The 15979-nt window shown below is 37.9% G+C and overlaps 1 protein-coding gene across 1 annotated transcript in view; it reads right to left on the minus strand.

Moving 5' to 3' along the window:
- Positions 1–11733, minus strand: part of LOC129261684 (aquaporin-3-like) — a 35804-nt gene extending 24071 nt beyond the window's left edge. The window contains exons 1-3 of the mRNA XM_064099439.1: positions 11683–11733; positions 6910–7147; positions 6391–6497 (exon numbers count right to left, since the gene is read on the minus strand). Of these exons, the coding sequence (XP_063955509.1) occupies positions 6391–6497; positions 6910–7147; positions 11683–11733 (396 nt within the window). The remainder of the gene's footprint in view (positions 1–6390; positions 6498–6909; positions 7148–11682) is intronic.
- Between the last annotated feature and the right edge of the window lie 4246 nt (positions 11734–15979).

The following is a 15979-nucleotide window of genomic DNA, read 5'->3' on the forward strand; positions in this document are numbered from 1 at the left end:
GAAACATAAATTGCCAAGATGGAGACGGAAATTTTGAATTCATGGCACTGATTCACTTCATTTGGGACACGTTCTACATCCCCATTGATAAACATGATCAGGGATCCCTCGAGTACATGCTGTTTCTTTGATGTCCTACCGATGATTTACAAAGTTTACATGTTTAAATGTATGTCTTTATTGTGTTTATCATAATGCATGCACCAGGCCTCCCAATGTTTGAAGGTTGTTCGGAGGTATGAAACAGCTATCACAGGCCTGTATTGTAGAGGCATGACTATGGAGATCCAAACTATGCAAAAAAAAATACATTGTGTTTCTTATTTTTATGCACTCTTTTGATGGTGAATGAATATTTTGTTTTCATTTCCAGATACCTCTCAATAATTTGAGTCACAAATTAATGTGGTAATCATGGTAATGTTTATTGATCATGTATTCTACTGACGTCACATTTTATTTTCCATAGTTGAATATCTCAATCTTAATATAAATTTATTTAAGAAAATGGGAATTAATGTTTAAGACAGTTTACTTAAAATGTTCGTCCATGATAAAACAAGAAAGAAATGAATTACTGATACAACTGCTTATTCGAACATAACTGATGGCGACTGCAATCTATTACGTCAGACATGTATGAGGTATAGATTATAATTTATGTCCCCTTTCTCACCGTCCCATTTATTAGCACTTCGGGATGATTTTGTTCTTCTCACTCTTCTTTTCTTCCTTTTCCCTTTCTCCTCATTACTTCCTTTATTTCCCTTTTCCCTTTTCTTGTATTTCCTCTTTTCACTTATCTTCCTTTTCTTTCCCTTTGCCTTTCCCTTTTTGTCTTTCTTTCTTTCTTTCTTTCTTTATTTCGTTTCCCTTTTCCCTTTTTCACATTTGTTTATTTTCCAGGTGAGCTCCGCCAGGGCAGCAGACTGCCCTGCCCCCCGCCTGTGCCACTGGTTTAGAAACAATCTACTGAAGATGTCAACATAACGTTCTGTATAGTAACTACTTAATTTTCTCCCTTCTGGTAGGATATTTACAACAAAACACAGGTGTGAAAACCTTTATAATATTGTTTGCACATTTTCCAGTCAAGAATTTGAAATTCACGGAACAACAACAAGATCTTGAATTTTTATATGGTTTCATTAAATCCAATTTGCCACAGCCATTTTGAACAGCACTAGCTCAAGTAATATAATAGAGTCCCTAGGCTACAGACCCTTACCAATGGAGCAATGTTTACAACATTCCCATATCGAATCAATATCATGATTTTAAACAAAAAGAATCACTATTATATTTCTGATTGTTTAATGAGGGTATATGTAACAAGGCTCTCCTTAAGATTATTATGAGGCAACGGATTCACTGAGTGCTCGAACTCCTTCGAGTTCTGCGCTCCTTTAAAACATTAAGTGTAATTGCAGAGAACTGTATAGGACACAATAGCTAAGTATCTGTCACCACTAGTGTGTGTCAATATAATTATTCTTCCCCTATTTCTTCCCAATAATAGGGAGATAATTGGTTGATTGGCGGTAACGACATTATCTATGAATTACCCATCAACAGATCCCAATGTGCCCCCGATTACAATAAATAATATATCCGATAGACGAATGATGCGAATGTATAAGCCAAAAACCCTGATGTCTTCAATAGCTGTTCGATGATAACACTAAAGAACATATTTCGTTAGATTAAAGATAAACTAAAAAGATCCAGTGTTGGTCTTACACCAGCCCAAGGATCTATTATAATCATATGATCACATCGAGAATAATATTGTTGAAACAACTCCAGTTTGTCTAACAGTGTGTTGTGTTATTTAAACACCATTTGGTGTAAGCCCAATGCTTAACTCGTGCTCTTTCAATGCTTCTCTTATGGGGGCATAATAGATGGTGTTAAATGAACACATTGGTTTGTTTTAGTAGATATATTGTAGAATTCCATGGTTCATCAGAATTCGCTTCATGGAAAACAATGAACCAAATAAATCAATTTTTGACGACTCGGCAAAAGAAAACCTGCAGCAAATTTATGGGATTGCCCTTGAAGAAAAGAAAAAGGACCGAGACCAAAAACATCAACACGTATCATAGAAACGAGGGCGAAAAGAACATTTCATGGGACAGAACAGCAACAATTACGATTGACAAAGAAAACAAATTTACCAATTATTTAAATATATGAGAACGGTTGAGACCAAGGTTAATATAAACATTTTAAGAACAACCTCGAAAGAAAATCACCACAGAAACAAAATAAAGCACGATAGGCGGTGTTAAGGTCAAAGTGGAAGCAAACAGTTGTTATGTAGAGCAATCATCAAGAGATTTTAAATCAATGACGTATCTTTAGATTTTTTGTTTCTCTTCAATTCATTCCTTGAAGAACCCCCCTCCCCCAGAAATCAGATTCAAAGGAATATTTACTAGTTTTATATAAGTCAAATACAAAAGGAATAATGGGCTTTGTCGTCGATACCCTAATTTGCATAACGAACAGGATATGCATATTTTGTGTAATTACTGTCGCTGAAAATTTGAAATGTCATAACATTCCTATTTGACACCCGGTTTTCAGAGTTAAGCTTGATTTTTTAAATTTTTATTCAAGTCAACTTTTGGTTGGGGTGGCCTTTAACATTTCCAATAATTTCAAGGGTATAAAATACACACACACACACACACACCCAACCTCCCTCACACGCTTATTGACATTACTGGTAAGCACAAATAAAACGTAGCTCACCATAGCAATTTCTAAATTTGATCGACTGGTTCCATTTTCTTCGATATAAGATTATTCAATTTCGACAGGTTCATCATTTTCCTCACTTGTCAAAGCTATTTCATTACCATGCTTACTTTCTAAATCTATGCATCTAAAAAAAAAATACCGTAGGCAATGTCTTGCAGTTGCTCAAATTTGATTTTGTATTCTTTGTTGCAGGAATGATTGAATGAATACGAACTTGAACTTGAATATAACTCAGCTGAATCTTGGAATTCGTCGACATTACCGTAGACCTGTTGGCCTTGCATGCTTTTAGCTTTTTAATGGAGCACGAAATTACCATGAAATTCTACAAATGGCTCTTAAAAGACGATTGGAGAAAGCGCAAATCACAGATACGTTTGTATAAGGGTGTTTGTGTGTGTCGGATAGGGTGTGTGAGGGTGTGTGTGTACTTATCAAGTCATACACAAATGAATTATTATAAAGGTTGATTTCATAACAGCACATTATTTTCCGATGCATCGCTATTTCGTATAAAACTGATGATTTTTTGGAAATCCAGGCCATATGAATTTCCTGGCACGCTTTTAAAGCCAATATTTACCCATTCTGCAGAGGTAAGCTTGTTCGTGTTTAGATAGAAATCGATTTAAGACCTCACAGCGTAGAGTTTTCTAGGTGAATCATGTGCATTATTCATTTCTAACCCAGGCTGTTTCTGGTCGAGCGTTTATTTGAAATGATTGTTGCAATTGCCACATCTCAGAGTAAACCTCACAGGCTAGTGTAGGATGAATTTACCATGACAACCGGTATTTCTAGTCTGCTCGTGTCCCATCTTAAAGAAAGTGACGACAAATTGTTTAAGTTCACTGGTGCATCTGGGCTGACTTTAAGTAATTTTTTCACTCATCACCAGTGAATCAAATATTGATTCTAAAACCCTATAAAATGACTAGGGTATTTCAAAAGTATTGAGGTCCCTCTTCTGATCTCGGCCGCAATCTGTGCAACCGCATAGAAATTAGGCTGCAATATTACCGCATTAACTGTCATCTTGTAAAACAAATAAAAGTTATTATTTTCTAATTGTTATAAAATTTAATGGATGAAAATCGTATTCAAATACAAAATTTTACTTGAGATTTTGAAAATGTCATCTTTATAATGTTTATAATCTCATTATTATGTCATCTAATCTAAAACTTGCGAAATCAACGACCTACGTCTCAAAAGATGGGTCACATTCTCATCCTATTACATGTCTTACAGTTTGGTCGGAAGGTCATGTGACAACGATTATCGAGTCAGCTGTTGTACCACGTCCTCGTCCGTGCACGAAAATCAAGCCTTACGGGAATAAGCGAATTTTGGACCTTAATAGTTTCACCGGTGACACCAACTCGGACCGACTAAAGCTTTTTTTTCCGTTGACACATAATCGGTCGGTTTGGAGTCGGTTTCATTGGTACGACTGTAGCGGAAAGCCCTCTCCACGCTTTGAATGCATTGATGAAAATATACCTGTGGCTGTTGAGTACAGTTAGAATATTGCCCAAATCATAATATTGTAAAATAAGTATAGGCCTATGTGTAATATCAATTTGCATGGCTACTGATTGGCAGAACATATTCTTCCAATGCCTTGCATATCATGAATCAATCTTTGCATCGGATTTTGGGTTCATACATACAAGTCGATCAGTGGCTGCTTAAAAGTTTTAAAAGTGGGGGGGGGGGGTTTGGGGCTATGCAGAAAAAAAAATCACAATCAGATGGTCATTTTTACGTTTTTTCTACACGGTTTTGGGCAAAAGTAAGAGGGGGGGGGGGCTGAAGCCCTCGGCTCCGCACCCGATTCCGCAGTCCATGTAAATTTAGAAATAATGTCCTTTTCTTTATTGGTTTTGACATCGCCAGGTTGAAGAAAGGTCCAAAGAGAGTACACGTTGAAGGTGTGCATGGTGGTACATTGCGACCGGTGGGTGTTTCATAAAGCTGTTCTTTTGTTACCAACGACTTAACGAAAGACTGGTGATCCTGTCTAGGCGCTTATTATCCTTCAATGAAAATTTGGTTGGCGTATATCATTAAGCACAAGAAATGATCACTAGTCGTTCGTAAAGTCGCTCGTAACTTACGAACAGCTTTATACAAACATCCACCCGGGGGGCGTTTCATGAAAGGACTTGTCGGACGTTTTATCCGACAAGTCCCATTTTATACGACAGTTACCATAGTAACAGTACCTCTCAGCCAATCAACATCAGAGAAAGATGTCAGATCTGACAACTTGTCGGATGTTGATGAAACACTCCCCTGGTGTCTATCCATCATTCGTGTGTGTCAAGGGTGGGGGCATGGGGCATGACATATTGTGTCCCGGGTCGGGTGCCTCACTCATGGAGGGCGAGAAGTCTATTTTGGATTTAAATAAGATCGATAATGTAGAAAATGCAATGTGACGAAGTGCATGGATTCTGCACTTGCCTTAGTTAGCAGTGGCCGGTCCAGGCGAGAGCTGCTGACAGCGGGTAAAAACTTTCGGCTTGCTCTTGTCGGTATTTTTGCTGGATACACCACTGCATTTCTATGCCTTGGGAGGGAGGCCAGGCACAGGCACTAGTGGGCTTTGACCAACGTCTTCTCCGCATGTCCATGGGTAATGCCATAAACCTTAGCAAAGGGCACCGACCCGGATAACCCGGTTACGAAACCAGAACCATTTTCACTGAATCTGTTTTCTTGTTTTTTCTCGACAATATATTATCTGGGAACGCGGGCAAGCATTTGTGATGTGAGCGGTACATGAAAACTCCCAGACACTGTAAATCAATAGCTCGCTACTCTAAAAAGTCCCCCTCAAGTAAATTTAACCGAAGATCGGTTAGGCAAGACTGTGTTACAAATCCTCTTAACATGCACTCTTCTTGTTTCTGCTTCTAATGTGATTGGATTTGTAAAGATGGAGGACTCAGGGAACCGATTTCATAGCTTGCTTGATTGACGTATAGCAGAAAAAATAAAGTGGAGTAGGTTTTAAAAAGATGAAAAGAGAGGGATTTGAAACGACAGAAGGGGGAGGGGGGGGGGGGTTAAACAGACAGATATCATAGAGAGATGGAGGTTGGAGAAGCACAGAAACCAATCCGAATAATCCGATAATAGTATATAACAATATTTCCCTTACTCCTTTCATCTGTAGCCAAATTCGAAATTAGTGAACTTTTAATAGAATGCCCCAAAGCATGAAATCCGGAACTATACTTTTAACCTTACGAGAAAAAAATGGAGGAGTATGGTTGGGGAGGGGGCGCGGGGGGGGGGGGGGTCCATCAACATATTGTTGTAAGAGTTTCTTCTATCCAACCAGCTATTGTTAGCATCTCTGGAACCATTTCATGAACAGTTGATTCAATAACTTTCATCCAACCAGATGGTGTAGCTTATTTCATTATGCTTCAAATAGGATTTATATCACTGACTAATAGTATCAACATCATGGAAGCCCCCCCCCCCCTTATAGGCCCTACTGGTGCGGTCGGAATGATAAAGGCCGCCCCACGATAAGAGCAACTGACAGTAATGCTCACGCTTTAAAGGATGTGACATCCTATCCAATATCTTAAACGATGGACTCACGTGCAGCGAGGTATCATTTACCCCCGCCTGGATACCACTACTGCCACGACAGGGCTCCATCATCCACCCCGCATCAATCTCGCAATGACCAAGAACGTCTTGTAATACTGATTAAAGGGGAGTGTATTCACTTTATGTGGGGTATTGAGTTGGACTGGATGCGTATTGTGTATGCGTTGGAAGGGATGTGAATAAAATGGCGTCATACAAAGTGGGTCGTCGTCATCATCATCATCATCATCATCATCACCATCATCATCAATATCTTTTCTTCTTCTTTTCCTCCTCCTTCTTCATCATCATCTCCTTCTTCTTCTTCTCCTCCTCCTCCTTCTTCTTCTTCTTCTCCTCCTCCTCCTTCTTCTTCTTCTTCTTTTCAACCACCTCCTTCTTCTTCTTATGCTTCTACAGCACGAACGTCATTAGCATTACCATGAGCATCATTGTTATTATCATCAGCAACATCATTAACAACAGCACCATCATAACTTTCACCATCATCTCCTTTTTCTCCATTACCTTCGTTATCATCACCACGATCAACATCTTTATCAATATCATCATCAGTGGCAGAAGCATGCAGGAGCATCATTATCACCGGCTGCAACAGGAGCAGCATCATCTTCTCCGCATCATCATCATCATCATCATCAGCAGCAGCAGCAGCATCATCATCACCATCTTCTTCATCTCCATCATCATTAGCATGATCAACATCATCATCAGCAGCAGCATCACGAACACCAACAGCATCACTCTAGACAAACATCGCCTGATTAACTTGCATAGTCAATCGTCATCATCATCACTATCATCGCCAATAACACCATGATCATTATTCATGATCCATTTTCAATGACCTTCCTCCATTTGGCCTATTTGTCTGTCGTGTCATGCTTCAAACTCGCGCACGGTAATCTGTATCTTTATATTCACCCCCCCCCCCGACACACACCCCCACCCACACATTATATTCTTTCTCCTTTCCCGTTCATCCTCTTTCTCATCCCTCCTCGCTTTCTTCCCTTCTTTCGTTCTGGCTATCCCAATATCAGAATATCGCTTCATTGTGGTGATTAGAGGATAAATACTAATTCCTAATTTAATTGGCAGAGACTAAGAGCATCACATGACCGTCCTATAGATATCGCCATTGTGTAAATTGAGATACTATACTATCAGTGAATTGCTTCAGTGTACTGTAAACCTTAACATTTTGTTCATGTTATTGATTACATTCATTGTAATATGAATATAATTATAGACTGGCTGATGTAAGACAGTCTGGACTCCATTCATATCAATATAACACAATTATCGTCACCACCAAAAACAGAAATACACCATCGAGAAACACAATAAAAACACTCACGGTATTATGCAAACAGGCAAATCAGGTGCGTTGAAAGAGACAAGCTTCAATGAAGAAGAAATGCTAATTGAATTACACATGTACATCTACCTAAGATGTAGACCTACTGCCCCATTTTTCTGCTCGCTACTCTCATCCACTCCCTCAACGTTGCCTGATCGCAAGAAAAGTCTCTTTCTCTTCTTCTTTTCTTTCTCTCTCTCCCTCTCTGTCTCTTTTTCTCCCTGTCTCTATCTAAGATGAAGAACTACTACCCCATTTATTTTTTTCTATTCGCCACTCTCATCCAAACCCTCAATGTCGCCTGGTCGCAAGACAAGTCTCTCTCTCCCTCTTTTTTTCTTTCTATCTTTCTTTCTTTCTTTCTTCCTTCCTTCTTTTCTCTCTTCCTTTCTTTCTTTCTTTCTTTCTTCCTTCCTTCCTTCCTTCCTTCCTTTCTTTCTTTCTATCTATCTATCTATCTATCTATCTATCTATCTATCTATCTTTCTTTCTTTCTTTATTTTTTTCTTTCTTTCTTTCTTTCTTTCTTTCTTTCTTTCTTTCTTCCTTCCTTCCTTCCTTTCTGTCTTTCTTTCTTTCTGTCTTTCTTTCTTTCTTTCTTTCTTTCTTTCTTTCTTTCGTGAGGTAGTTGTGTTTTTTTCGAGCTCCGGTTTTTCTGGTTTTTCACTGATTTATATGACCATTTGGTCCTTGATTTTTGTACCATTACAATTGTGTTGGGTTATAGATTGATATAGTCTCGATCCTCCTTCGTCAGGTTTACCAATTTTAGTGTTTTTTAAACACATTTTCTGTTATTTTTTGTAAGGTTTCTAGACTGGTTCGTACATGGCCAGTCAAGCAAACCAACGTAGTGTACAGGGCCAGCGTACCACAAGTGCAGCTGGCCCTTTGTTAAACAATGTAGGACATTTTAAAAATGTCACCCGTCACAATGGTGTAAGCTTTCAAGCTATTGAAAATGTAACGATACAATCTTATATCAATGTCTTTACTACAACTATACCCGCTAATGACGTAATATCTGCCTCTCGCATCTCTAATGGTCGCATAGCTGTGTATCTAAAATCAAAAGAAGCTGTTATCAATGCTGTACAAAAAGGCCTTGAGTATGAGGGGGCCTTTCTTGAACTAACCCCCCTTGTACGGCCCACTACTCGAGTCATTTTATCTAATGTATACCCAGAACTACCGAATTCTGTCTTGACTGAAAATCTAGCACCTTTTTGCAAAGTTGTGTCCGACTGCAAACCAATACCTCTAGGATTTAAAGACAAACGTCTAAACCATATTATGAGTTTTAGAAGGCACGTTCAAGTGTTAGTGAAACCTAACACAACACTTCCAGATAACATTAATTTCGTGTTTTCAGGTATGAACTATCGTGTTTTTATTTCAACTGAGTCAGTCAGATGTTTTAACTGTGGTGAATTTGGTCATATTTCCCGCAATTGTAAGAAACCTCAAACAAGCACAAATACTAATCAGTCAAAGACAAACGCTGCCCCAGTTTCAAATGACACGAGAGTGCGCCAGCGCGGATCCTCCCCGCCCCTCACTACGGTTTCGGACCCCATGCCACCATCACCTCCCCCCTTGGCGGCAACTACAATGCCCCCACCTGTACCCACCTCCTCTGATTTCCCTAGTTTACCACCTCGTGATTGTGGGCCCCTTTCTACCTCAGCCACCCCCTCGCGCATCAGGAAGCCTCAATCCTCCCCACTGCACATACCTCTGACATCACCTGCTCAGCCGTCCAGCAATTCAACTACCACGCCCATAGTCGTGTCCTCCAAGTCCCCTCCCCCCAAATCTATTTCTGCGTGCCCTTCGCCTGTGTGGAAAACTCCCCCATCACCTGTCCGAACTTTCTCTGAAGTTGTTTCAAAACGTAAGCAACTAACACCCGAATCAAACGAAAACAATACTACTCTTACTACACTGAAGGCCCCCTCTCCTCTTCGGAAAGTGGCCAGGAAAGCTCCCTCCTCCCAAACCGAAACCGTAGACTCTCCAACCTTAACGCAAGTCCTTGACTCCCAAACCCCCAATATCCCTCCTACCCCATCCTCCACAGTTGGAGATTCATCTACCGACACTGACTCCATGACTTGGGAAGATGCCCAAACGGATGAAGATGTCCCGAAGGAAGATGCACTCCCATTGACTCAAGGCCCCCTCTCCCAAGGCCAAATTGTGAAATTTCTGTCAAACGTAAAAGGGCGGAAAAAGCCTGCCCAGATTGCACGGAAATATACATCAAATATTCCAGGGCTAGTTAAACAATTAAAGCCCCTGAAAAACAGCCCCCTAGTAAAACGTAACATGCAGCAGAGGATATACAAATTGATCAGCACTCTGGAGAGCTAATTCCTTTTTACCTTCTCTCCATTCATTACGTACGCTCAAGTTGCTATAGCCATAATGGCACTGTCAATGCTGACCCTCAACACCGGAGGATGCTCCTCCCAAACTCAAAATGCCTCCTTCCGAGTTTATGTTGAGCAAATTGCATGCAACCCGCTCGTTGTATTTTTACAGGAAACTTACCACCTTAAAGATAGCAATCCTTGCTGGAGCAACTGGTCGCATAAACCTTTTTGCTCACCCGGTATTACTCGAGGGTCAGGAGTGACAACTTTGGTTAATAATTCTCAAGTCGATATTTTATCTACTTGTATTGTTTTTGATGGCTATATATTGTATAACAAGCTCTCCCATAATAACTGTATTTATCATGTATACAACACACTCATTCCTCAATCTGATGAAATGGCAATTAAAGCTATTAATGCCCTTAATTGTCATATATCCACCTGTTGCGAAGATAATATTGTGATTGTGGGTGATTTTAATTGCACTGAAAATCCTGCGATTGATCGTTTGTGCACGCTCACAGAACGCAGACCTAAACTTGTTACGGCTTTGCAAAATGTTCTGAATAAATCTTCTCTTTGTGATGCATGGCGTTTTCTAAATCCAAATGAAAAGAAATTCACCTGGCAACGGCACAATCCAGCCAGTGCACAGGGCTTTTCAAAGTCTAGATTAGATCGATTTTATGTACCATCGTGTCTAGTTTCTTCTATTCATAAGTGTGAAATTATACCTTGTTCCTTATCTGACCACTCTGCAGTTTCTCTAACCTTGAAATTTCCAATACGAGCTAAAGGAAAAAGTGCATATTGGATTTTTAATAACACTCTTTTGGAAGACGAAAGTTACATTGATATTATTCGTCTTTTTTGGTCAGATTGGCAAAAAGAAAAAAATGACTTCCCGAATCTTGCATCTTGGTGGGATTTCGGCAAGGTTCATATAAAATCAATTACTCAAATGTATAGCAAAAAAATAGTACAAAGGAAAAGGCAAGCTCTAATAGAAATTAACAAAGAGATTGATAAACTTCAGAGCGCAAAAGAATCTAGCCAACAAGATAAATATACTCTCGACGAGCATAGAAATGCATTAAACTCGTTACTGAAAAATGAAGCACGCGGAGCTCTTGTGAGGTCTCGCTTTAAATACACAAATGAAACAGACTCATGCTCCAATTTTTTCTTCAACTTAGAAAAAAAGAATTCCTTATCAAAAAGTATATCCCGCATTCGGCTCGCTTCGGGACGTATTTCGGAGAACCCTTCTGAGATAAAAAATCATGTTCGGGAATTTTATGAATCTCTTTACACTCGAAAGCCAACTGACAAGAGCGCCATCAATAGTTTACTTGTAAATATCAAGACGCTTGATCCGTCCTTATCAAAGGACCTTGAGAATCCAATATCTGTAGAAGAACTTGATAATGCTGTCAAGCAGCTAGGCAAAAATAAGTCTCCTGGTATCGATGGACTTACCTCTGAATTTTATCATGTCTTTTGGCCCATGCTCAAAGATGATTTTCTCGAAGTTCTTACCTCCTCTCTTGAATCTGGATTTTTACCATACTCTTTTAGGAGGGCGGTCATTACTTTACTCCCCAAAAAGGGAGACCTCGCTGATATTTCAAATTGGCGTCCCGTCTCCCTCCTCAACACAGACTATAAAATTTTTGCTAGGCTGCTTGCCAGTAGGCTAAAATCATGCATTGACCATGTTATTGGAAGAGACCAAAGTTATTGTATCCCCGGTCGTTCTATTTATGACAACATTAATCTCATTAGAGATATTTTGTTCTATGCAAACACTGATAATATTTCTTTGGCTGTATTGAACTTGGACCAGAAAAAGGCATTTGATAATGTAGATCATGTTTATTTATTCAATGTTATGAAACGCATGGGCTTTGGAAGTCATTTTATATCTTATATACAAATTCTGTATGAAGGGGCTGAAAGCCTTATTAAAGTGTGTGGATCCCTGACAGCTCCCTTCCCCTTTGAGAAAGGAATACGACAGGGATGCCCTCTATCAGGGTTGCTATATACTCTCGCCATTGAGCCTCTCCTGAACTCACTAAGAGAGAACGTGTCAAATCATGCATTAAATATCCCTGCTATTAACAAACGTTGTGTAGTATCTGCATATGCAGACGATGTATCGATATTTGTTACAGCCGATGCTGGCTTTGAATTAGTTGAACAAACTTACAATATGTTTAGTCTGGCCTCTGCTGCATGTTTAAATACAAAAAAATCACAAGGCCTTTGGGTCGGCCGTTGGAAAGGGCGGAATGATAAACCCCTCAACTTTTCTTGGAATAGTGAAGGTCTCCCTTTTTTAGGAGTTCATTTAGGGAACACCTTTAATTATTCTAAACAAAACTGGATTAAATGTAAAGAAAGACTTAATAAGACTTTCATTTCGTGGTCTCGTTTATCGAACTCACTCTCATTTAAAGGCAAGGTATTGATTGCAAACCAGCTCGCTGCATCAAAAATATTTCATGTTCTTGCAGTTCTTTCTCCTCCTGAAAATGTATTAAACGAACTTCAGAATTTAATTGTGAATTTTATCTGGTCAAATAAGCGGCACTGGTTAAAGAAAGAAGTGTTGTATGAAAAACCTGACGAAGGAGGGCTGGGGCTAGCTTGTCTCCAAGCTCGTGTTCTAACTTACAGATTTTCGATTATTCAACGGTTTCTTTCGTTAAATTCTCATCCAGTAAATGACTTTATGGCTCATTTTCTGAGACAGTATTGTAAATTAGGATTTGATTACCATTTGTTCTTTACAAGAATTGATCCTAAGTTTTACACAAGTCTTCCAGTTTACTATAGTGAAGTTCTGCGAGCTTGGTTGACATCTGGAGCTCGAATTGTGACACAATCCCTCTCTTTCAGCCATGCAATTAACATGCCCTTAAGTAGTTTTCATATTATTGATGCAATTGATGTTGATAATTTTTTTCCGACGCGCCTGATGGCATGCGGAGTGAAACTAGTTCGCCATTTGATAAACCACTCAACCGGTCTTTGGATTGAGAGTAGCTGTCTCCAAAAGAACTTTCCAAGAGGACTTCGACAACCATCATCGCGTCTCATCGAACGTGAAACATTACTCATTCGAACTGCACTCTCTAAAGTTTTTCCTACATATTTTAATGACTCAGGCTGTCAACACGAATACTCTGATTTATTGTCTGTTCCAGTAACTCCGATCAACTTCACTCTGGCTTCTTCCGAAAATGGACTTACTGCTTCTTCTAAAGCCATCTACACAATCTACAGGAAAGAACTAGATAACACGACAATCTCATCAAGCTCACATTGGCATGATACTGGATTTCTCGATCCATCTACAAAAGTGAACTGGCTATCTATCTATCAACTACCAACACCTAAAAAAGAGGCTGATATTCAATACAAACTCCTTCACAATATTTTACCGTCGCTCACTGTACTCCATCATCTTAATACAGACATTTCTTCTTTTTGCGGATGGTGCGGAGAAGCAGGAACCATTCAACATCTGTTCATCGAATGTAAAGGAATTCAACCCCCTCTCAATCTTCTTCATAGACTGTTGAACAATCTCCTCCCCTCTCTCAAACTTAATTTTGACCTGTACTGGGCACTCATTCCGCATGCCAGAGGGCGTGACAGAAAGATTATCCGCCTTGCTAATTTCCTTATTATTAGTTTAAAAAGTACAATTTATTTTATGTACCGTACCTCAAATTTCACCGATCCACTTATAATTTGGTTACATCGTCTCAAAAACAGAATACTCTATGAATTTACTTATTACAAATTATGTTCTAATATTGATGCTTTTTCACGTAAATGGTGTATGAATAGATTACTTTTTACAATTAACGAGGGCAGCATTGCATGGCTCATTTAAACATTTGATTTTATAACTCTGTGCTTGTAATCAACCTGATCTCATTTGAATGTTTATGTCAAACTATTCTTTTATTATATACCTGACTTTTGTGATTATAATTTGTAAATAAAGTTTTCATTTGAAAAGTCAAAAAAAGTCTTTCTTTCTTTCTTTCTTTCTTTCTTCCTTTCTTTCTTTCTTTCTTTCTTTCTATCTTTCTTTCTTTCTTCTTCTTCTCCTTCTTTTTCTATCTCTCTTCTGTCTCCCTGGCGTATCCACCCATCCCCATTAGTTCTTGATTCTTATCACTCCCCTCTTCAATCGTTGGCTCTCAGTCTGATCAGCTGATGTTGTTTCAACATGTGTAAAGCAGACTGCTACATGCACTTTTCAGGCTATCTACTCCGAAATCTAACATTTTCCATCTTAGTGACAAACGTTCCCTAGGAATTTCTTTAACAAGAACGGTCAAGGGACTTAGGATGACCCTTTCAAAGAGGAGCAATACCGTCGAAATTGGTTTTCAAGAGTGTTTGTTGATTCTTGTTTTCACGGAGTAGGTCCTATAAGATCTAGCTCCGAAGTGATATTAAATAGAGTCATTTGCAACATAGTCAAAGTAGCTCGTCTAAATAATTTTGACTGGGATTTTGATCAATTGTCAGTTGATACCCACGTCTTTTTGACTCAAGTTAAAGCGGTAGTCCGAGAAAATCTGAACCACAACTAACGGCATGTCTAATCTGACTAGAAAATTATGAGGCGCCGAATGTACCATTATTATATAGAACAATTATTTGTTATATAATCATTATTTATTAAATAATAACTATTATTTATATATAATTTACATTTTATTTGTAAATAACTACTATTATATAAAATATCATTTCTAATTATTTATATATAATTCCAAGTAATACTTCATTATTTATAAATAATAATAGTTCGACATTCCATTATTTATAAATAATGATTATTTGTTTTTCATTATTTATAAATAATGATTATTTGTTTTTCATTATTTATAAATAATGATTATTTGTTTTTCATTATTTATAAATAATGATTATTTGTTTTTCATTATTTATAAATAATGATTATTTGTTTTTCATTATTTACAAATAATGATTATTTGTTTTTCATTATTTATAAATAATGATTATTTGTTTTTCATTATTTATAAATAATTTGTTGAGTTTTCCATTATTTATAAATAATGATTATTTGTTAAATAATGAAAACGTCTACTTCATTATTTATAAATAATTTTTTCGAGTGCACCATTATTCTCATTATTTATAAATAATCATTATTTAATGTTCGAGTTTTCCATTATTTATAAATAAAGATTATTTGTTAAATAATGAAATATCTACTTCATTATTTATAAATAATAATTTTGTTTCAATATCCCATTATTTATAAATAATCATTATTTATAAACAATTTTTACAGTTTGCCATTATATACAAATAATCATTATTTATATACAAATAACCATTATTTATTAAATAATGCCATTATTTATTAAATAATGCCATTATTTATTAAATAATGGAAAACTCGCTATAACATGCAAATGTGGGACCGCCCATGATATGAATATTCATGATGCGATTTCCTTTTTCGTGATTTTTCTTCACAAATTTTTGTCCATTTCCTCTTCATAATGACATTTCTTGAAGCAATTTTCTAGGGATATGGTCTGATTGTAATATTCTTCATTTTCTATATAACTTCGTCTTCGTAGAAATATCAAAAAGTGTAATTTTATACGATTTTTCCTACAGTTCACAATCCCCATAGGCGCGCGTGTACGGTAGGGACAACCGGTGAATCGACGGAGTGCTCTTCATCGAAATACTACGTTGGTTGGTCCCCGGAAGTGGCGGGCGGAATTTAGCCCGAATCCTCGATGGAAGTCGATCAAGTGCATATGAGCTG

This window comes from Lytechinus pictus, chromosome 5 (genome assembly GCF_037042905.1).
Source record: "Lytechinus pictus isolate F3 Inbred chromosome 5, Lp3.0, whole genome shotgun sequence".
In the NCBI taxonomy this organism is placed as follows: domain Eukaryota; kingdom Metazoa; phylum Echinodermata; class Echinoidea; order Temnopleuroida; family Toxopneustidae; genus Lytechinus; species Lytechinus pictus.